Consider the following 23172-nt stretch of genomic DNA (forward strand, 5'->3'; position numbering starts at 1 on the left):
CCTGGGCGTGAGGATGCTGGGTGGGGCTGGACATTAAAATAAACATAGAAGTTAGTCAAAGGATGTTGGCTTATTTGGGGTCAATCACTACCCTGCAGTCTGAGTTCCAGAGCTCAGAACACTGCCTGCTACACAGTAGGTGGTCAGTAACATTGGATGAAATACTATGGAATATTAACACTTAGCTATGTGTTATGATTTCTAAGTCAGACAGAGCAAAGTACCACCTCTTGGGTGGCTTGAACTACAAATACTTATATTTTTACAGTCTAGGAAGGTGGAAAGTCAAAGCCAATATAACAAGAGAACACTGTTCCCTCTGAAACCTCTGGAGTAACATCCTCCCTCACCTCTGCAGGATCTGGGGTTGCAGCCACCCCTTGGCTTGTGTTCTCATTCCTTTGGTTTTGTCTCCATCCTCCCACCATGCTCTGTCTTTACATTGTTTTTCTCTATGTAGATGTGTCTAGACTTCCTCCTCCTCCTCCTCCTCCTCCTCCTCCTCCTCCTCCTCCTCCTCCAATTTCTTCTTATTTTTGAGACAGGATCTCAAAGCTGACTTTGAACTTATGATTCCTCCTATTTCATCCACCCCAGTGCTGAGATTGCAGATTTATGGCACCATATTCAGCCAGTGATAACATATCCCTAAGCCACTATGTACAAATAGTCACACCCACAGATACAGGGGTCAAGTGGTTGTCAGGACTCACACAGCAACTAACTTCACAGGTTTGTTGAGGGGTGAAATGAAATGGATATGGAAAGTATTTATACCAACACAGAGCAAGGAGCTCAGCCAGCACAGGCATATGCCTTTGTCTCTCAATCAGCAATCTACTCAAGCAGAATTTCACTTAAGCCTCTGAGTTCCAATTTAGGGGGATAAAGACCAGTTATGAGGGGAGTTTGGAAAATGAGGTCAAGGCAAGAAAAAAAAAAAAGACAAATTCATCATCTTTGAAGGGTGAGTCTGACCCGAGTTTGGGTCCTAACTGAATGGGGTGACCCCAGATGCCCTCCATGTGACAACACAGACTTCAAACAATGTGGACCTGCAAGCAAGAATACCTGGTCAACCATCCACAGAGCTCCACCCTAGAGAAATATCCATGTTCGCCTCCGCCTCTGCTGCCTTCTATTCCAGTGGCTTTCCATAGCCACTTCATAAAGCAAAGATTTACTAAGAACCAGGACCACGTAAGAACCTTGCTGTTCTGAGTACGGTCACAGTTTCTGGGGTTCCAGAGCACAAGCTCTAAGGAATCAAGGACAGCCAAGGGGATAGTAGCGTTTAACGCATTTCTTTCTTCTTGTTGTTGGAGGTTAGTATCGGGAAAGGTGCATTCTATTTGACTACAAACCTCATGTCTAAACTTCAATTCTGGACTGAATAGCAATTTTTTTTACCTGTAGGTTTGAATAAATCATCCAATCTGCTTCACTGTCAACTATTTGCAGCATTGCTATTCTCATCATTAATTCTGCCTGCTTAAGATCCCGAAGTCACCAATCCCATTTGGGATGAGAGAGAGGCAGGAGACACGAGGTGTACCGATAACCAAATATGGGGAAATGAGCCTGAGAAATGGTCTGAAAGATTTGGGCCAGATACAAGGGAATTTGCTGCTTTGTGATAGCTGCAGATCTTTGCTTTACTCTAGAAGGGAGGGGTTACAGAATTGGCTGATATAACTTGTAATTTGGGGAAGGATAGGGGAGATTCTTGTATATTAAAAACAGGTTCATTTCCTTTCTGATTTAACCCCAAGGAGATAGATGAGTGTTCCATGACAAGTCAGTCATAGTTCCTCAAGATAATAGGTACATGTAATGCATCCTGATCCCTTTTTTGCTAGGAATGCTAGGAAGCTCATAGCTAGCAAGACTGTTCAGAAAAAAAAAGGAGAAAAAGAAAAAGAAAAAAAATGAATACAAACCCAGGGCATTGCTTGACTCACCTAGTGCTGTGAATGTGAGTTTAAGTATACCTCAAAGCTTGGTGTCCCCAAGCAACCATTTATTTTTATCTTCGATGGCTGGTAGAACTTGGTGGAACAGTTCTCTCTTGGACACTTTTCGGAATTGAAGATGCCTTCCTCCTTGTCATGGGAATGAGTCCCTGGCTGAGCTGGGATGCCAGGGACTGAGTGAGCATCAATCTGTTCTTCTGAGTGACCAGGGCTATGCTGTCTTGTACCAGCATGATAGGACTCAAAGAGCTTGTGGCACTACAGGTCCTGCCTCAGGGGAAGGGGACATGTAGTGGGGAGATACTCCCTCTAGGATAACCAAGGATATTGTAGCTCAACTGATCTTTTGGGATCTTTTCCTATTTTTCCAGGGTCTAATGTGAGATGTATCTTTTCTCTGAGTCCATTTGGGCAGTTAACAAGCATACCCAAGCAATACTTTCCCTTTGTCTCATGCCTGACGAGTCTCTTGCCTGTATAACGTATTCTCCATCTGCCCCTGGGCTTGGCAGTAACTTGTTCGTCATGTTTGTAGATATGGAGACCTGCACTGACTAGTGACTGGCCTAGCCACCACAGCCAGAAGTGATGGGTCTTGTAAGCTCTGGGCAGGTGACATGGACAGTTTATGTCTGACATGGTGAGCCTTGGCTTGAGCACTTGGTAAAGCACCAGCAGAGAACTGAGTCCAAGCACTGTGCAACACCTGGCTATTGCTCCAGCATTTCAGGAGTTTGGGTTAGTGGTACATGCACTACTGTTCAAGCAGAATTGCCAGACTCTGCACTGGCTGTGCCATGCCTGCTGAGGGCCAAGGAGCTTGCATATCCTCAGTTTCCTTATCTGTAGAATGAAGTGGGTAGTAGTGATTGTACCCATCTCTCAGGACTGTTGTGAGGAGCAAATGAATGAATACACCAAAACAATGCTTGGCTGAGCACCAGTGCCTGGGAGCCAAGCTACTACTCAGGAGGCTAAGATCTGAGGATCATGGTTCAAAGCTAGCTCAGGCAGAAACATCCATAAGATGTTTCTCTAATCCCCAAAATGCTGCAAGTGGAGCTGTGGTTCCAATGGTAAAGCACTAGTCTTGAACATGGGAAGCTCAGGGACAGCACCCAAGCCCCAGGGCCAGCACAAAACAAGACAAACAACAACAACCAAAAACAAAGTTTGATGAGAACTCTAAAAGGAGGCAGTGGTTCAAGTCTATAATCCTAACTACTCAGGAAGCTGAGATTTGAAGATCGTGGTTTGAAGCCAGTCTAGGCAGGAAAGTTCATGAGACTCTTTATCTCTAATTAACCATCAAAAAGTCAGAAATGGGGCTGGGAGTTTGGCCTAGTGGTTAAAGTGCTTGCCTAGCATACATGAGGACCCAGGTTCGATTCCTTGGTACCACATACATAGAAAAAAGCTGGAAGTGGTGCTGAGGCTCAAGTGGTGGAGCTCTAGCCTTGAGAAAGTCCAAGGACAGTGCTCAGGCCCTGAGCTCAAGCCCAGGACTGGCAAAAAAAAAATCAGAAATGGATGTGTGGCTCAAGTGGTAGAGTGCCAGCCTTGGTCAAAAAACAAAACAGAAACCTAAGAGACAGTATCCATGTCTTGAGTTCAACCCCTAATGCTGTCATCGAATAAAGGGTGGGGGTAATCTCTTAACGAAAAGTTGTAGAACACCTTGGCCTGGCCTTGGTTACCCAGTCTGTATTTCTTTGTTTTATCAGATCACAGCATATCATTTTGCCTAATACTATATTACCAGATAGACTCAAAGTCCTAAATCCATGTCAATGCCTGCCCAAGTATTGTGAATTCACCTGCAGGATACAGTTATAAGACACTTGGGACTGCTTGACACGGCCTGCTTTCCCGGAGTCCTTGTGTACATGTGCTCTATTTTTGATGATTTGTATTGACAGTCTCTTTCTGGATATCCAAGCACTCTCTTCTCTCACTCTGCTTCAACTACATCTGTATCTTCACATCCAACTTCTCTCTACACCCATTTGCACACACATCCTCTCAACACCCTCATCCAGACGCATACCCTTGACCTTTTGCATCCCAGGTATCTTCCTACGGCAGACATCTGTGTCCCATCCCCTCCCAAGTGTCCCTGAGGATGTAGTTCTGTCTAGCAGGACAGCAAGCAGACCTATACATGCTTCAAGATGCTCTGGACAGCTGATTGCACCTGCTCAGTGATGTTTATTCCCCCAGGAGCTCTTTGTCAGGGGCTAAGAGACTCAGAGGAAATTCCTTGCTGCTCCCTGCATCCTGCATGAGCAGCCTGCGTTCAGACCAGAGAGCTTCTGCTGTTAGCTGCGGTGTAAGGGGTGAGTGCTTGGCTAGGGCTTGGCTCAGGGAAGCTGCCTGCTTCCCCCAGCTCAGGGTTGGGGGAGAATTGAGCTGAATATGCACCTATTCAGAAGGGCAAAGAGCCAAAAATAACCAGGAGCAATAGCATTTCATCTGACAGGCCCAGAAATAGAGCTCATTTCAGAGCATGTCAGGGCTACACACCTAGAGCTTTGGAGACCTTCAGCAGCCCCATAAAACTCCTTGTCCTTCCCATTGCACCTCTGGGAGCGGTCCCCATGGCCCCCAAAAGAGCCCTCAAATCTCCAGGCTCAGGAGGTGAGGCTGAGGCTGAGCAACTGGGCTTAGGAGATAGTGGGATGGTCTAAGAAAGAACCAACAGGCAACTAGTAAATATGGAAGATGCTAAACAAAAAACACAGAGGGGACATAGACTCTGAAAAGACAAAGCCTAGAGGGTCATTAAAGCATGGAAATATTATTGAACATTAAAAAAAAAGCCTGTAGCATACAGCTGGGTTTGCAGAGGTCATGGGGCAGTAAAAAGGTCATGGATTCTCTGTGGGAATGCAAAGCATGGTGCCGCTTGGCTTTTATATTTCGCTTTCTTCTATTTATGCTGTCTTTTCTTCTATTTTGATACAAAAGGCAAGCGTCACAGTTCATTCATCTTCCTTTTGAATAAGTGAAATTACAGAAAGGAGGAAGGCAGGGAGGAAAGGCAAAAGATGAGGGATTCCACAGAACCCTGAGCTATGAAAGGGACAAGACGATAATAGTGATTGGGAAAAGAAAAGAAGGAAAGGAGGGAGGGCGGGAGGAAGACAGGGGAGAGGGAGAACAAAGGAAGATAAGGGAAAAATGAAAAGGTGTTGGGTTCAATGGTATCCAATGACCAGGTCTGAAAACTTCTTGCACATGTGGCTTGTGGTTATCACCGAGGCCTGGAGGAAACGAGAACAGGTGAACTGGAAGTTGCCAAGAGCCAACCTGAGGTGGCCAGGAAGGGTTCCTGAGACCCAAGGCTCTTCAACTCTATCCCAGTGATTTCTGTAGGAAGGGATGAAAGGGTAGAGAGCCATCTATAGAATACTTATTTCCCCACCAGTTCTTCAAACAGAGCTAGCAAGTGTCCTCGCAGAGACAGATCTGTGCCCTGGACACCCCCATTTTCACGTCCACTTGATCCTTGCCAGATCCACCTAGAGAGGACACAAAGACAAGTTGTGTGTTTTCCACAAGCAAATAACATGCTGCCTAATGAGCTACCTTTTATTCGATTGGTGGATCCTTCTTACGTATGTATGAATCTATATATGTATAGATAGGTAGGTAGGTAGACAGACAGACAGATAGATAGGTCAAAAGATAGAGACTTGAGAGAAGTCTTGTACCGATTGGGGCTTACCTCTGGGTCTGTGCACTGTCCCTAGCCCTTGAGCCACAGAGTTCCACTTCCCATTTTCTAGTGATTAATTGGAGATAAGAGTCTTACTTTCTTTAGTGCCCGGACTAGCTTTGAACCTCGATCTTCAGATTTTAGCTTCCTGAGTAGCTGCACCGGCTTTGGTCTCAAATCTTGATTCTCCAGCTGCAGTCTTCTAAGCGTTGGGATTCCGGGCATGTGTTGTCTCTCTTTCCTGACTTTTTTTTTTTTTCCTGTCCTGAGACTTGAATTCAGGGCCCTGGTACTGTCCCTGACCTTTTATGCTCAAGGCTAGTGCTCTGCTACCTGAGCCACAGTTCCACTTAAGACTTTCTGTGGTTAGTTGGAGATAAGAGTCTCATAAACATTCCTGCTTAGGCTGGCTTTGAACTGTAATCTGCAGCTCTCAGAATGCTGAGTAGCTAGGATTACAGGCATAAGTCACAGGCACCCACCTTTCTTGATTTTTTTTTCTTTTTGCCAGTCCTGGCGCTTGAACTCAGGGCCTGGGCACTATCCCGGAGCTTCTTTTGCTCAAGTCTGGAACTCTACCACTTGAGCCGCAGTGTCACTTTCAGCCTTTTCTGTTTCTGTGGTTTTGAGGACTGGAACCCAGGGCTTAATGCATGCTAGAGAAGCACTTTACCACTAGGCCACATTCCCAGATTGACTTGACTTTTTTTGTTGTTGGTGGTGGTGGTTGTGGGACTTGAACTCTGGGCTTGGGCATTGTCCCTGAGCCCTTCAGCTCAAGGCTACCACCCTACCCCTTGAGCCATAGCACCACTTCTGATTTTTCTGGTGGTTAACTGGAGATATGAGTCTCACAGACTCTACTGCCCAGGCTGGCTTTGAACTGTGATCCTCAGATCTTAGCCTCCTGAGTTACTAGGTTTATGGGCATCAGCCACTGCATCCAGCCCAACCTGACTTTTTGATAATAATAAAAACTACCTTCTCTTTTTAATAAAGTAATATTAAAGATAGTATATTTATCATTTTTTTCAAAAGTATTTCTACTTGCAAGTTAATAGAGTAATTGTACTGTTGCCTGATTTTTGTTGTTGTTGATCTTACCCATTTCAGAGTCTGAGGACAACTGGGCTAGGGTGCCATGCAGGGCTCATAGAGGCAACTGAGCATTTAGTGAGGCATGGCCTTCATCCTCCTCCCTGCTCAAGTCTCTGGCAGCTCCTCCTCCTGGCATGGTGTTGTGCTTGGAGTTACTTTCCTCGTCTGGTCTCTCCTTAAAGGGAATGTGATAAACTGACTCATGGTAAGGCAGTCCCTAGAGAGGCCAGATGCATGCAGTCTCCCCAGGGGGTGCCTTGGGATTTTAGCAGAGTATAAAAACTTAATTCATACCAATGAATTGCAGTGATGGGATTTCAGGCCTTTTCGCTGGGCAATGGGAAATAGATATTTATTTTTGCATAAAGGGTCTTCTGAAAGCGAACTACTACACCCTTTGAATAATCTTCTAGCCGGTAGTCCGGTAGTCCGTGGCAATAATGAGCACTGTCCTCTAGCTTAAAATGTCACACTCCCCTGTGAAAGCAAGCCTTGACGCGGCTGTCCCTCTTTGTATTGTATTCGCCCCCACCCCCAGCTGCACTGGCAGAGAAGCATCCCAAACCACACAAGGGTCTCTGCTTTCTGCAGGCCTGCTGCTCCTGGCACACATGGAGGGCCCTGCCCACCTCTGGGTCCCCTGGCCACTGCAGGAATGTGGTTTGAAAATATAGAAGCAAGCAGTTGGATATACAGCACCCAGTTAAATAACCCCCTGAAACCCGTATGGGGGCACCTCTGACTCTACTCCTACACTTAAATTCAAGGGATAAAAGCCCCCACAGCTTTGAAAATTGTGATTTTTCCCTAAGTCCTGATTAAAGCAACCCAAGGGAACCATTCTGTTCCCTGAAGTCAGAGAGAGACCAGACCAAGAAAGGAGAGAGAAAGCCTGCACAAAGGCCTAGAAAAACAGGAGGAATCCCAGAAAACCTTGAATGCCTACTGAAGCACCCATCTCTTGAAACCGCCAACAATTTTCCTTGTGCATGCATCAAAACCATAATGAGGACGGGTATGGTGGTTCAGATTTGTAATCCCAGCACATGGGAGCTGAAACAGGAGGATTAAGAAGAGTATGAGGCCAATCTGGGCCACATATGTAGTGAGACCTTGTCCAAAAAAAGGAGGAAGGAAGGAAAGAAGGAAAGCAGAAAGGAGAGAGGGAGGTAAGGAGGGAGAGAGGGAAGAAGCGAGGGTGGGAAACAGGAAGAAAGGGAGGAAGAAGGAAGGAAAACAATAAAAGGAAAGGAAAGCATGTGGGGGAGGGGAGAGCAGAGCCTGTATTTTGGCTTGATGGAAAAAATACTGCCAGGAACTGGGACAAAGCCACCCCGTCTTTTGTTCCCCTGCACACCCAATAGAATAAATCGTTTTCTGCATCAAACAGGAGAATTTTAAGTGCTTTGTTTTTGTAGAACTGGGACAGGGACAGTGGCAACATTTCTCAAACCCCTCACATGCTTCACTGTGGTGGCAGCTGGCTAACAGAGAGCAGGGAGAACTATTTCCCCAATGGGTAAACCAATGGGTTTGAAAGCAGGCCTCTGGTTCAGGTTAGTACTACCTGAGAGCTTGTGAGAACCCAGTGAAACAGAAACTCCAGGGCTGGCTCCACCGGCTGCTCTAACAATTCCCTCCAGGGGCTTCCCACCAAGTTGCTTTAGAACCACGGAGTTTGTGACTGCAGGGTAGGGGCCTCACACAGAGCCCTGGCTCTTGGGTGACCTAAAAAATAGTAAGGGATGACTCAGCTTCCAGCTGAAAGCCCCAGTAGGGCCAGGCCTGGGCCAAGGGCAGTGCAGGCCCAAGGGGCGGGGCTAACAACCCAGGACCCGCCAGGCCAACACCCAGCTTCTCCTTAGGCCAATGGTGACTTGACCTCCACGGGGAAAGGGCTGTGTCCTCTCAGACTTCCAATCTATTATTAGTTCCAACCGGCACAAATCCACCAGTGCCAAGGGGGAAGCTGCAGAGAACTTTGGGAGGTGGGTTAACTGTTTCAGAGCAACAGCCTTGGGCCCCAGAGCAGTTGTCTGAGCAAGCAGCCAAGCACTACCTGGAGCTCCAGGGCGCAGAGCAAGCTGGTCGCCCTGTAAGTCCCGTGGTCCCCAGAACCCAGATGGGCGGCCAGCCAGTACCAACCCACGTTCCCCAGGCCGAGGAGGATGTGTCCTGATTTCTTAAGCTGTTGGCGCACTTCAAGGGCCTCGCCCCTCTTTCTTTTGGGGCTGGAGCAGGATGATTCTGGCCTAATTAATTCATTTCCTTTCCTCTCCGAAGTGGAAGCTGCAGCCCTGGGATGCAAATCAAATACAAATCCCCCGCTCTGGGCGCCAATACTCTGGACAATTAAAACAAAGAGTGCGGCGACAGTGGTAGTGGCACCGCACAAAAACCGTCAGGAAACCTCCAGAACCGAGTCGTCGCCAAGCCGCCGCCGGCAGGGTGGGGCTCAGACACGGCGACAGCAGGGCGGCAGGTGGACAGGTGGAGGTAGTCAGGGGTCAAAATCCATCTGTCCGGACTGGGGTGTGCGCGCGCGCGCGCGTGTGTGTGAGACGCGTGGCACAACTCCAGGGGGCACACTCGCCCTGTGGGAATGGCGCCCCGGCCAAAACCAACCAAACAAAACCCTTTGCACGGGCGGGAACCGGGCTGCGCGGAGCCCAGTGGGGTGGGAGTGGGAGTAGGGGTGGGAGGGAAGATTGGGGTGAGGGAAGAGCGGGAGGCGGGGAGGGGAGTTGGGGAGAAAGTGGGGGTCAGGACGGGCCAGGAGAGAAAGAGAGAGAGGGAGAGTGGGAAGGAGGGACACCGGGGAGAGGAGGGAGACGGGGCGGGCAAGGGCGCGGAGGGGAGCCAGAGAAGGGAAGGGAGGGCAAGGGAGGGCGGGTCAAGAGTGGAGCGGGCGTGGGGAGGGGTGATCGGGGGGGCGGGACCCTGGTCGGTCCCCACCTGTGCGGCTGCCCGCTTCCGTGGTTGGGAGGCGGGCGGGCGGAGAGGGGGGGAAAGGGAGGGAGGGAGGGGGCCGGACGGAGCGGGGAGGAGCCGGCGCTCGGCGGGGCGCGGGGGCGGCGCGGCGGGAGCGGCGGTGTCGGGTCCGGTGGTGGTGGTGGTGGTGGTGGTGGTGGTAGTGGTAGTGGCGGCGGCGGCGGCGGCGGTGGTGGCAGGTGGCCCCGCGCGTTCGCGCTCGCGCGCGCGCGCGCCGGCCCGGCCGGGGGCGGGCGGGAAGGTGGCGCCTCGGGCGGGGGCCGGTCCCTGCACCAGGTGACCCGTTCCAGCCGGGATCCCGGAGGCCTGGCCATGCAGCGGCGCGGCGCGGGGCTCGGGTGGCTCCGGTGGCCGTGGCGGCGGCAGCAGCAGCAGCAGCAGCAGCACCAGCCCCCGCCGCCCGCGTTCAGTCCCCGGGCCGCAGCTATGGTTCCCCGGGGCGCCCGGGTCCCCCCGGGGCTCCGCGGTCACCCTGCCGGCGCACTGCTCCTGCTCTGCTACCTGGTGAGCGCCGGACCCAGCTCGGGTGGTGGGGACGCGGGTGAGGGGCGGCGGGAACTGGCCACCGGAGGCGGGGACCGCGGTGCTAGTTCTCCTCCCTCGCTGCGGGCGCTCTGGGCACCGGGACGGGGGAACCCGGGGCGCAAAGTGGGGCGCGTGGACCAGACTTGCGTGCTACTCCCTCGCGTCCATTCCTCTTCCTCCCAGACTCCCCGTAGACCCGGCCGGAGTCCCCCCCGACACCCCTTGGCGTCCCCCACTTCCTCGGGGCTTTGCCAAGCCGCGATCGCTCCCTACCCCGCGGCCCTGCGGACCCTCCTCCCCTCCCTCCCGTCTCTTCTGCTCAGAGCTCCTTTTCTTCTTGTGCCCAACTTGGTCTCTGCCTCTCTACCTGCCATCCACTTGCCTCTCCCCCGAGTTTCCTTCCAGAAGGAAACCGTCCTGGCCGGGACGGTTCTGTGCCAACGCACCTTGCGTTTCCAGAACTCGAGTTGAAGAGTTGCAGTGACCAAGGAGGAGTTGAAGTCCTTGGTCACTCCAGCCAAGTTGCAGACGCCAAAAGAAACCTTAGTTTTCTGTTCCCTGCTTGCCGCCGCCGCCGCCGGAGTGGGTGACTTCAGCTGCGTCTCCAACAGTGTCGTTTCAAAGACTCCTCCTGGCTTCAGTTTTACTCATCAGATAAAATGGCAATAACTTATTTTTTAGAACCAACTTATTTTAAATACCAGAGCAATTGAGATCCTCGGGAGGAGTTAGGGGTGTATTTCTCAGATCCTTTGATGGCTTGCGTTTCTTTTGGTTTTGAATCGTCTTAAACTCACCATAGCAAATTTACACATGGCAACACTCTTATAGCTTAGTCTACCTTCTGTTCCAGGTCCCCGAGGAAACCTAGGATTGTCTCACTATATATTACTGTAAATAAATGAAATGGAAATTGCTGAATCATGAAACTGATGTAATAGGAAATTCACAGAATGCTTTAAAAAAATGAGCAATGTCATTGTCCAGAATTCTTTTCATTTATGTGTCACTGGCATTATTTGCAATCTTTTCTTCAGAGAAGCCAAAAGCTGCTTAGGAGATACTGGCAGGAATTTGAATTAAATTTCTGAACAAGTTCACCACTCAACCTAAGTGTTGTTGTTTTAAACACTCTTTACTTTTTTTTGGATGTTTCTCTAGTTGAAAATGTAAAAATGCACATATTGTAATTCTGTTTTTTAAAAATCTACCTGTTGAGCAATCCTTGTGCTTTACTTGTATTACAGAATTAGCCAATATCAAATTTTGTGGCTGAGTTTACTTCATATTTTCATAAGAAGTTGTCAGTTAGCATGAATGATTTCTTTTTGGCCTAAGGGATATTGTTATTTAATATTTATGCCACAGGGTTATAGCATGCAGGCTCATAAATAAATCTGCCATAACAAATGACAGGGTTTTCAGTTAAAACAGATGATCCTTGTATACAAGGCACTGCTGGTTCCCCACAGAAGCAGAAATGCTGTTGTGGAACAGTGTGTGGAATATTCACACACCAGTGGGGTCTGGAAAGTTCCACATGAGCACCTCAACAGTTCAGGTTCAAAACCCGGAGGCTGTATGGGCAATTGGTGAGCACAGATGCAGAGGATGAGGCAAGTTCAGAAGTTCTGTATGGGCCAAAAGGGTTTGGAGAACACAGATCTCTAAGAGGGAGCATGACAACAGGGTAGACTGCGGCCATAGAAGGGGGTGATGGGGTAATGCTCCACAATGAGAGGCTCTAGAAAGTACAATAAGCCAAGTATCCATGGCTCATGCCTATAATCCTAGCTACTCAGGAGGCTGAGAGCTGAGAGTGGAGGCAGCTGGATAGTCCACAGATTTCTTATCTCTAATTAAACACACACACACAAACAATCTGGAAGTGGAGCAGTGGCTCAAGGAGTAGAATGCTTGTCTTGAGAGAAAAAAAAATCTCAGGAACAGCTCCTGGGCTCTTTTCAAGTCCCAGAACAAAAGAAAAAAATACTATAGCAAGGAAAATAACTGATATGTGGATGAATATCTTTGCAGTCTGAGAAAAAATGGATCGGGAGCACAGGAGGGGCCTTGTTAATGCTCTCTGCCCAGGTGGGCTTCCTTCTGTTGCCCTGATGATTGTAGCAGGAGCTGAGGGTGCTGGTGGTGGTGGTGATAGGACTCAGGTAAGCAAGAGAGCCTTGTGCACCTAAGTGTGAAGGTTTACATACTCAAGACAGCTAAAGTCACCTAAGGGGGTGGGCTCCATGCCTTATTCTGAAGGGTTAGCCATCTGTCGTGGAATTTATTTCCCTGTCTAGCTATATTCTCCCTGAGGTGTCTGAAAAGTTAGGCTTCTTGATTGTGGAAAAGGTTGGGGAAAATGTAAACATTCAGAAGAAAACCATGAAAGATTCACAAATAGATGCAGATCTATCATCCTGCTCAATCAAGAATGTATCTTTAATTGACAGTGACACCTCTTCCTTGTGACCAAGGGAGAGGTGGGTGGGTGCAACGTGGTAGCTAGGCAGGTTCTCAACCACGTAAGTCTGTCCAAAAACTTGAATCCACGGTAATAGCTTCCGTTTTGCTAAGTTACTTTATGAGCATTACCTTATATTAATTTTAATGCAACCCTATGAGGTAAGTGCTGTTAGGGTCTCCTCCATTCAGATAAGGCTCAGAGGGGTCAAGTAAGGTCCAGTAACCTCACAAATAGTCTGAGATTAAACCCAGGTCTATCCTTCAGAGTCCTAGCTTTAACCCATGGTGGTATATTTATTGCCTGTGGGGATTTGCTGCTTGTAACCCATTCCCCTCATGCATAAATGTACAATCCATTAGCAAAGCTCTAGCAATTAGCAGATACTGTGCCATTGGTCAGGATGTGAGGTCATGTCTACAGTAATCTAAAATATACAAAGAAGGAAGCTGAGTCCACAGAATAGAAGCAGGATGTTAAAGGCAAAAAAAAAAGTAAAAGAAAATATTTGCCTTTGGTAAAGGAGAGGTAAAAGATTGGGCCATTAGGTAGTTGGAGGCAGCTGGCAGCTTGATCCTTTGGGTTTGTGTGAATGGGTGTCCCAGGTGTATAGTGAGACTACACAAGACTGTTCCAGAGACATAGTGTCTGTGATTTGAGCACCGATTCTGGATTGCCAGTTTGTGTTAGCCTGTTCACGAGGCATGGATGGAAAGTGGTTTTCTGAGCAGATGGCTCTGAGCCCCTGCCCTGATGGGAAGTCAGGGTCCTGAGGGAGGGGTCCTTTCTTCTCCATCAGCTGGGACAGAGTAACCTTCAGGATGAGCCCACGACAAGTAGTGTGACTGTAGCTAGGATACTGCCAAAGCATGAATAATTGTGATGAGGCCTGAAAGAGAAGTCACAGAATGATGCCAAGGAGATTTCTGAAAAGATGATCCCTGGTCCCCAAGGACTGCCAGCAATTTCTGAGGTCACCATAGGTCAGCAGGAAGAAAGCCTCCTCAGAGAGGGCAGGCACCCCCAAAGTGAAGGGTAAGGAAATTGCTTCTGCTGGGATCATGGCTTCTGACAATCCCATTCCATCCAGGATTCTTTTTCCCTGCACAACAGATCCTCTTGCCTGCCATTTTCTTACACCATTGAAGTCAATTTCCTCTTTTCCTAGCTAGAGCTAGCCTGAATCTGCCCCAACCCTGCCTGTGACAAGAAAGCTTCTAGAAGGACATTTTATCCATTCTCAACTCTAGTCTCGAATGCATAATTTTTTTCTGAAGTGAGAAAATAAGTCTCACCATAGCCAATTGACATCAAGTATAGTGCCGGAATATTCTGAGTGACCATTTAAGCTTATTAGACAACTAGACGACAAAGAAATCAGAGAGCATTAGCAGCTCAGATGTATGTAGGGATCATTTGCAGACAGTGGCGGTGATGGAGTCTTGTACAGCAGTCCCAGCAAGTGGCCACATGGCATCCATTATCCACCCAGGAATATCTATTAGCCCCTTACTATATGTGCAGTGCAGGATATAGGAAGAGCAAAAGAAGGGTAGAGACTCAGTTACTCGGCTTGGAGAAATGTGATTGTGTGTGTTTGAAATACAGACACAATCCCCCAATTCCATGTCCTCCAGTACATTGCATGTTCATACTAACCGTAGCTGCGATACTTCCCTCACCAGGGTGTCTGCCTTTTCTGCCTTCTTTTTCTCCTGGCTGCCTATTGATGAGAGCATAAGAGCAAGAGGAAAGGTAGAGGAGAAGAGATAAAAGAACCTAGGCAATTCACTGAAAAGATGGATAGATTTGAGTGCACCATAAACAGCCTAAAGTGAATTCAGTTATCCTCTTTATTGGCTAGTACTGTCCCTCTGAGAGTGGAGCTGAGGGGCAGAAGGGCAGTAAGAAATCATAGAGCCTTCTCTGTGTTGGCAGTTCTTGCCTACCAAAAAAAGGGGGGGTGATGGTGAGTTGACCCCCTAGGTGTGGGGAAAGTACTAGCTTGTTCTCTTCCAGACTTGAAGCACGCGGGTGGGTAGGGAACTTAGCCCTCTCTCACTCTCAAGATAGAAGTGGCCGAGTTTACACATGCCCTAACTTTGTAGCCAAAGAGTGGTAACAGGCAAAAACTAATGAGTAGAGAACATCACTTCAGGTATTTCTGGAAGGCAAGAGGAAAAGTACTCTGCCTTTCAAGTCAGCCAATGTGGATTCCATCTTTGGTTCTACTTTGTAGTACCTGGTTGACCCTGGGCAAATTACAAACCCGCCTGAATCCATTCCATGCCCTGAGCTGTGACACAAGAATGTTGTTCCCATCACAGGCCTCTGAAAGAGGGTTAGGATTATGAAGTTACATATGAGATGAGGTGGTTAGACATGAGCGTGTAAAGTGATTTTATGTACCTGTGCCAATGACTAACACGTAGTAGGTCTTCCATAAAATAAAACCAGTGGTCCATATGCAGTTTGAGTTAGAATGAAAGAAGTAGGTACGGGGCAGAGGAGGATAGCTTACTCCAGTAGGAATGCTGACTATTGTCAGGAAGATGTTTTGCTCTGGCTAGCTCAGTTGGGGACAGAGCAGTTCTCGGCTAAGAACTGTTTCCCCAGGCACATCTTGAAATCCATATTAACATCATCTTGTCCATTCTACTTAAGTGCATGCTTTGGTGACATAAACACAATTTTTGCTTTTATATACTCAGCAGAATTGGAAGACAGAGAGAGAAAGAGAGAGAAGGCCTTTTAAGCCAATACAATTACTTTGTTGACCTATGAAAAGTTTGATCCAGACAGTTTGAAGAGAAGAGAAACAAACTACCAAGGTTTTCTTAGGTGACAGATGGAGAGAGATAAGCAGGAATGAGAGAAACAGACATTCCATTATTGTTTGCATATCGCCCTATTCACATGTACATATGTAAGTGACCTTCCTGTAGTGAGACGTGAACGATGTAAGATTTTCCAGTCTTATTCTTTCCTTCCATACCAAGTGGACCATAGAGAGAAAAGGCCAAGTTTTCCAGATTCTGTGCAGGAGGGTCATTTGAATAGAGTCAGTCCTTATTGATTTTGTTTAAAGGAACCAAATGCAGTCATCCTAAAAGAAGTTTAGTTGCACTGACAGTTGGTTTTGTTTTTTCCAGCTGGAAGATACATGAATTCATTTGTGTTTTTGATTTTTAGCCTGAATGTATGCACCCAGCTCTCCAAATTCAAGTCTTCTATCATTCACACACATTAGCTAACTAACCCATTTCGTTATTTTGTGCATACACTATTGTACAAAGGCAAGGCTGTGGACTGTTTTGTGGCTGTTCATTAGGGTTCAATTCTGCTGTCCACAGATCCTTGAGAGCTCAGACAGCTTTCAGCTCCCAGCTCCAAGTGTCTAGAGCAGACCCGTGGTTTTGAGTGAGAGCATCTATACACTGCCTAAATGGCATTATGTGAAGAGCCCGTAAGTGCCCTCTCACCACCTCAGATCTCTCGCATGGAGCTACAGTGCATCCAAGCTGGACTTTTTAGGGCATTATCTCTCCAGGCTGGCATAGGAATGCAGATGCTCGGCATTATTTCGGTGTTTATTCATTATCACATTAACGTGGACACATTTGCCACAGGAATGGGAGTCCAGTAGAGGGGAAAAGAATGGGGAATTTAAACTTTTAATTTTATATTGCTCGTGTGGAGAAATGGAAAAGCTCTAGAATGTAGGGTTGCTGTCTGAAAGATGTGGAAGGACAAAAGGAGCATGGAGGTTCTCCTAAGTGGGACCAGAGTGATACCTTCTGGGAACGAACAGCCCCCAGGGGCCTGAGGTACCAGTGGGCAGGGCTCTTTGGAGGGAACTGAGACAGCTGGGTGGAAAGTAGAGAGGTGCCCCCTTTCCCCAAAGCCTTGTGGTTGAAGGGGAATGTGAATGGGTGCCCAGGGTGATATTTTGGTTTCTAGGCAGGGACCCCAGAGCTGGACTGCTAAAGAACCAGGCAGGAATTCCCATGCTCAGGACTTGATTCCAGCCAGGACCACACTAAATTCTTTACTGTGTGTCAAGTTCTGTCCTCGAAACCGCCTGCACAAGGACGTAGACTCTGTCTTCCTAGTTTCTAGACAAAAGCCTATGTGAATAAATTTTAACCTCATGCTAATGCGACTTGGCATGTGAAAATACCTATAGAGGTTGGACACGTGTCATGCCTGTAGCCGGAACTCTTCAAGTTAATTGCCTTATTTTCCTGGCAGGAAACAGCTTATAACCACACACATGACTTGAGCCAGGAAATCAGCCTCAGCTTAATCAATATTTAGAGTGTGATGTGTTGCTAATCGGTGTTGGTTTTGTGCATAACAGAGGTAGCCACAATTCATAGTGTAGCAGCTGCCCACTGGGTCTGGTCCAGCCTGTCACATGCCAGCTTCCCTCATGGCAGAGGAGCCCCAAAGTTCAAAAATCATGAGGCCTGCTTGAGGGATTCAGGCTATAGGCTCAGCGCCCACCACATGGGATCATTGTGAGACCCGGATGAGGTCCAACGGGGCTCGTCTGTTACATCCCCATTGTCCCATCCCTCACGTTCGTCTCTCACACACGGGCTTTTACTTCTTGAATAATCCATCTCAGCCTATGAAATTATATCTCTCTGACAAGCCTAACTTCAAGCTTTCATCTGACTTGGCTCTAAAATAAACAATAGCAAGTCGTCAACACCCACCACCTGGGAACTTGAGAGAACTATGGTGTCAAGCCTCATTGACTGCCGAGATATGAAATTGCACCTAATTGGGTTTTTCATCCCATTTCTCCTAGGTGATAACTCCTTACAAAGCACATCTTCTGTCACTTTGTGCACTTCAAACCCTACCTAGGATAATCTCATGGTAATCTAAAACACTGGCTGGCAAACTATGCCCACAGGCCAGTGTAGCCAGCTGCCTGTGTTTCTAAATGAAATGTGGGGCCCCTTTTCTGTTTGCTTCTGTGATGCCCCCCTGGCTCCTTTCACATCATAGCAGAGCCAAGTTCACCCGAAACGCCCGGAATAAACCCTCCATATTCGTGGGTTCTAAATCCTGAAATTCAACCTAGTAAAAATCAAAAATATTTGAAATGTAATTACTTCTGTACCAAATGTACAGATTTTTCATGTTATTCTCTAAACACTATACGTGCATTGAATTTGTTTTTGTCTTAGATAGATAAGAAATCCAGATATGAATTAAAATATATAGGAGAGCAGGTGTCAGTGGATAATGCTTGTAATCCTAGCTATTCAGGAAACCTGGACTACTTTGGTTTGAAGCCAGCTTGAGCAGAAAAGTAGAGGAGACACCATGTCCAATTAACCAGCAAAATGCCAAACTGGAGAAGTGGCTCAAATGGTAGAATGTCATCTGAACAAGCAAGCATGAGGCTGAGTTCAAACCTGGTATAAGTGAGTATGCAAGTGAGAGAGCGAGAGCGAGAGCGAGCGAGGGAGAGAGACAGAGACAGAGAGAGAGAGAGCGCCTTATCTGGCTATAATTATTTATAGAAATCTCAAATCCAGAATAAAGCCATCCATAGGAGATCTAAGCAACATACTCAATGTTATTTTCAGCAGTTACCACATTAATAAAAGTAAACAAAAGTTGGGTACCAGTGGCTCACACATATAATCCTAGCTACTTAGGATTCTAAGAATTGAGAATTGTGGTTCAAAGTCAGACTGTGTAGGAAAGTCCATGAGACTCTTACCTCTTATGAACCCCCCAAAAAAAAAGCCAGAAGTAGAGGTGTTGTTCAAGTGGTCGAGTGCCAGCATTGGGGGGAAAAACTAAGCTCAGGGACAGAGCCCAGGCCCTGAGTTCCAGCCCCAGAACAGGTACTAAATAAATAAATAAATAGATAACTAAACAAAAGTATGATTTGTTTAAATACATTTCAATTGATGTACACAACTATTGCCATTTCAACATGCATTCAAGATAAAAATTATGAACGAGATCGTTCATAGCAATGCTTTGAGCAAGGCTTTGTAATCCAGTTTACTTATCCCATGCCATCCTGTCTCTGTGAGACATCGGCCTTGTCAGGTAAGATATGTCTAGAATCTGCATCTTTTGGGTTTTCTTTTGTACTTGAGGCGTGGAGCCAGATGAAAACAAAATAACTTTCTGATGAATATATAGAGATTTTCTTTGAGCAAGAATTTTGAGGGAAGGCCCTAGAGAGGGACAGCAGGTGTGAAATTCCCCCTTCTACCCACTATGTTAGGCAGATGACATTGCTGGCCAAACTGACTGCCCAGTACATTGTGCTTATTAATGCAGAAAAGTATGATGGGGACATTTTTGGCAATCAGATGTAAAATAACGAACAGGATTATTACTAAATGCACTTTACCACGAAATCTAATGAAATCAAATGGCAGTTCTCCAACATACTGTTTTAAAAGAGTATTTTGCTGAAGTTTGTAGTATTGGCATTAGAAATATGCTGGAAATGAGACAATCAAAACAGGAGTAAGAACTGGGCCCCAGTGAGGTTTTTCAGCACCGTAAAAAAAGAATAAGGAAGAGGTGGAGTGCAGGGTGGTGTTTAATACATGGGAGAGGCCTTGGCGTTTTCTCTCTGTTGTCCGCTGGATGGACAAGTGTCTTCTTGTATAGGAGCTAATGGGAAAGCCTGCCATCCCTGCCCAGCTTAACGTGGGTAGAGTAGTAGTCAGGGCTTCTATTGGCTCTGGAGACCCATAGCTTTGTGTGTGCTTTGTCACATCCCAGTGGCTTGACTAGGTGTTGTGACTTGGCATACCTGGTCATTGATCAGATGAATAATGTATCATAACACATGCTGGGATGCAGGACATAGCTCTTTTATTTGTATGCATGCGGAATGCAGCCCAGACTTTAGGAGGCCATGAAACTCCATCTTGCTGTCATATCCTCCTGAGTGGGTAGGTGATGGAAAGGCACCTGGTATAGGCTGGCCTCTTCCCCTCTCCCCGCCGTGAGCCATGTGGGAGACACTTGTGGGTTCTTGCGGGTTGTCACTTCCTCATCCACTGAGAAGGGGCGGGCAGGGCAGCACCGAGGGCTCATCCACTCTAATGCATGCTCTCTACTTCTAATTATAAGATTATTTTTATATTTGTTTTCTCCCTGTAATTTGGCAGTATAAATGAGAGCATGAAACAATTAAGTGGGGGTGGACGGTTTCGATTGTACTATTTACATATTTATTCCCAGAAGATTCCCAGGATGAATGGAGAGGAATAGCTACCCCTTCTGTTCTCTCTTCTGCCTTTTCTAGAAACTGCATTTCCCATTTGCACCTTTTAGTATGATTGCCCTCCACCCTTTTTGAATATTCATGTGGTTTGAAATGAAAAGAGAAATGAGAGCATCTAATGCATGGCTCTCTCCCTCTTCCTGTCTCCTGATCAGCCCCTCATCCTTATCTGTGTTCCCTGGAAGCTATACATGCCCTTGTGTATCGAGTGGGGTTTTCTTTTGGGATGGTTCTAAGGACTGCTCTTAGGGCCTTTCAGAGGCACTCTATTGCTCAGCTACACCTCTAGCCTTCAATTGTAATTTTAAAATCCGTGTGTGTGTGTGTGTGTGTGTGTGTGTGTGTGTGTACAATCCATGTAATATTCTAAACCTGCTAAAAACAACAGTAGCCCCACCCCCCATATTCTTTAAAGATCATTCCATACCTGCACATGAAGTTGCTCCTCTTTTCATAATACAGTACTCAAGGACAGATCCACTGCAGTTTATGTAAGAAGACCTCCTTTGATGGATATTTCAGTTTCCCATCTCCTGCTATTAGAAATAATGCTGCCATGAAAAGTCTGCATGCATTACCTTCCTTCCTTTCTTCCTTCCCTCACTCCTTCCTTCCTCCTTTTAATTACTCCATTGATAGATACCCGAGTTACTTTTTAGCTATTAGAAATAATACTGCTATGAGGGGGACAAAAACATGAGAAGGGGTATCCATGTTTGAGAAATAATGTACCCACTACCTGTAACTGTAACTGTAATGCCTCTCTACATTACCCTGACAATAAAATACAATAAAAATAAATAAATTAATTAAATTTAAAAAGAAATAATACTGCTATGAACCAAGTATATAAATATTTGTACACATGTTTTATGCCAGTACTGGGGCTTGAACTCAGGTCCAGGCCCTGTTCCTTAGCTTTTTCATTCAAGGTTGGCACCCTTACCACTTGAGCCATAGCTCTACTTCCATTTTTTTTTCTTGCTAATTAGAGATTAGACTTTCATGTCTGCATTGGCTGGCTTTGAACCTCAACCCTCAGATCTCGGCCTCCTAAGCAGCAAGGATTACAGCATGAACGACAAGCACCTAGCTACTTACTTATTTTCAAGGATTTTATATACTGATTTTCATTTTAACTTCACACCAGTGGTGCATGGGGGTTCTAACTTCCCCACAGCCCCATCAGTGCTTATTTCCTGTTTTTCTTTTCTTTTTTTTCATAGAAGCTGTACTACCAAACATGAAGCAGTCCAAAGTGACCTTTTCACTGTTGTGGTTTGTATACTGGAACCATGGTCACGTTCACAGCAACTCTTAGCCACACACATGTCAGAACCTCATACTGTAAATGAACCTTAATTTCATAGCCAAGCTTCCTGGCTTTCTTCAGGAAGAAATGCCTACAGTGAGAGCCTTTGTCATTTAAAAAAGCCACAAAATGAGCACATAGCTACAAATGTTTCTGGGCACAGGTAGCAGTGTTCATGGTGAAAAGATCAGACAGCCCAGCTCCTGATCCAGCAGTGTCAGTGGGTGACCTGGAAAAGTGGAGACCACCCCCCGCCCCCGGCCCATCCATCTTGCAGGCTTGTCTTGGCTCTGTATTTCCAGGGCATAAGAGAGCCAGGTTGGCATCCTCCATAGGTTCCTGGCCACCATTGGAAGTCAGGACAATAGTCTGCAAATGTCTAAAGCTGGGTATCTTCTGTTCCCTGTAAAGCAGATTTCTCTGGTGTTGGATTGGAAACTGGCTCTGGACTTACTGAGAGTAGCTTTGAGAGTCACATTTGATCAGCAGATGTTGTCAAGCCTGGGGAAGGAGAGAGAGAGAGAGAGAGAGAGAGAGAGAGAGAGAGAGAGAGAGAGAGAGAGAGAGAGAGAGAGAGAGAGAGAGAGATGGGGGAGAGAGAGAGAGAGATGGGGGAGAGGGAGGAAGGGAGAGAGGCTGGCGTTCTACCACTTGTACCACACTTCCTAACATGATGATATTTTCTTTAACTTTCTGTATCTTGCTTTTTTTTGTTTTTCCTTCACCTTTACAGAATGTTGTTCCATCTTTGGGTAGGCAGACTTCCCTGACTACCTGGGTGATGCCCAAAGCCGAGCAGAGCACGACTTACAAAGACTTTATTTCTTTTACTGCCTTTGAAGGAAGCGTGCGCAATGTGTCTGAGGTCTCGGTGGAATATTTATGCTCGCAGCCTTGTATTGTTCACGTGGAAGCCGTCGTTTCCTCTGAGTTCAGAAGTAGTATCCCCGTGTACAAGAAAAGGTGGAAGAACGAGAAGCATCTTCACACCAGCAGGACGCAGATAGTGCATGTGAAATTCCCCAGTATTATGGTGTACAGAGATGACTATTTCATCCGGAACTCAATTTCTGTCTCGGCGGTGGTACTACGAGGCTGGATCACGCACAAGCGTCATGGTGGAGACTTGAACGTTAAATGGGAGGAGCACTTGCTCCATGCAGTGGCCAAGAATTACACGCTGCTGCACACGCTCCCCCCTTTCCAGCGCCCCTTCAAAGACCACCAGGTGTGCCTGGAGTGGAACATGGGCTATCTCTGGAAGCTTTGGGTGAACAGGATCCCCCAGTGCCCTATGGAGAACGGTAGGTCATTGGCTTTGCGAGGCATCCTATCCCTGTGTGTTTATAAATGGCAGGAGAAGGCTCTCCAGTTACCAGTGGGGATGTGAATGCAAATGTGGGGGGCACATGTGGACTTTGGGACAAGAGGAGAAAGGTAAAAAGGGGAAGGGAAAGTTGAGGAGAGGAGACAAGACAAGGGAGGCTTTGAGAAGCTTAGATATATATCATTGGCGCTAGGAACATTCATGCCCCCAGGAACAAGGGCTGGGAACTCTTCCTTCTGTCCCTGGCCTCTTCTCCCCTGCCCCACGTTTCAGCTGTTTCTTTTTGAAGACTGTTTTATCCCAGAGGAGATTAAAGCTCTGAAGGAATCCTGCTGTCAGAGAAGGAGGTTGGGGTTTGGAATGCTGACTCCTGCCAGGATCTGCTTCTATGTAGCCATGGAGCTCTTTCTGTGATTCAGTTTCCCTATCTGGGAAATGGGAAAACAATCCCCTCAGAGAACATCGAGGAGATTAATGTCAGC

The 23172-nt window shown here is 47.0% G+C and overlaps 1 protein-coding gene across 1 annotated transcript in view; it reads left to right on the forward strand.

Annotated features, from left to right (window-relative positions):
* The first annotated feature begins 10084 nt into the window (after window positions 1-10084).
* The window catches only part of Sel1l3 (SEL1L family member 3), a 110942-nt gene continuing 97854 nt past the window's right edge, over window positions 10085-23172 (forward strand). The window contains exons 1-2 of the mRNA XM_090343745.1: window positions 10085-10284; window positions 22097-22667. Coding sequence (XP_090199871.1) covers window positions 10093-10284; window positions 22097-22667 — 763 coding nt within the window. The 5' untranslated portion in view covers window positions 10085-10092. The remainder of the gene's footprint in view (window positions 10285-22096; window positions 22668-23172) is intronic.

This window comes from Megascapheus bottae, chromosome 13, assembly GCF_031878675.1.
Source record: "Megascapheus bottae isolate mThoBot1 chromosome 13, mThoBot2.hap1, whole genome shotgun sequence".
In the NCBI taxonomy this organism is placed as follows: domain Eukaryota; kingdom Metazoa; phylum Chordata; class Mammalia; order Rodentia; family Geomyidae; genus Megascapheus; species Megascapheus bottae.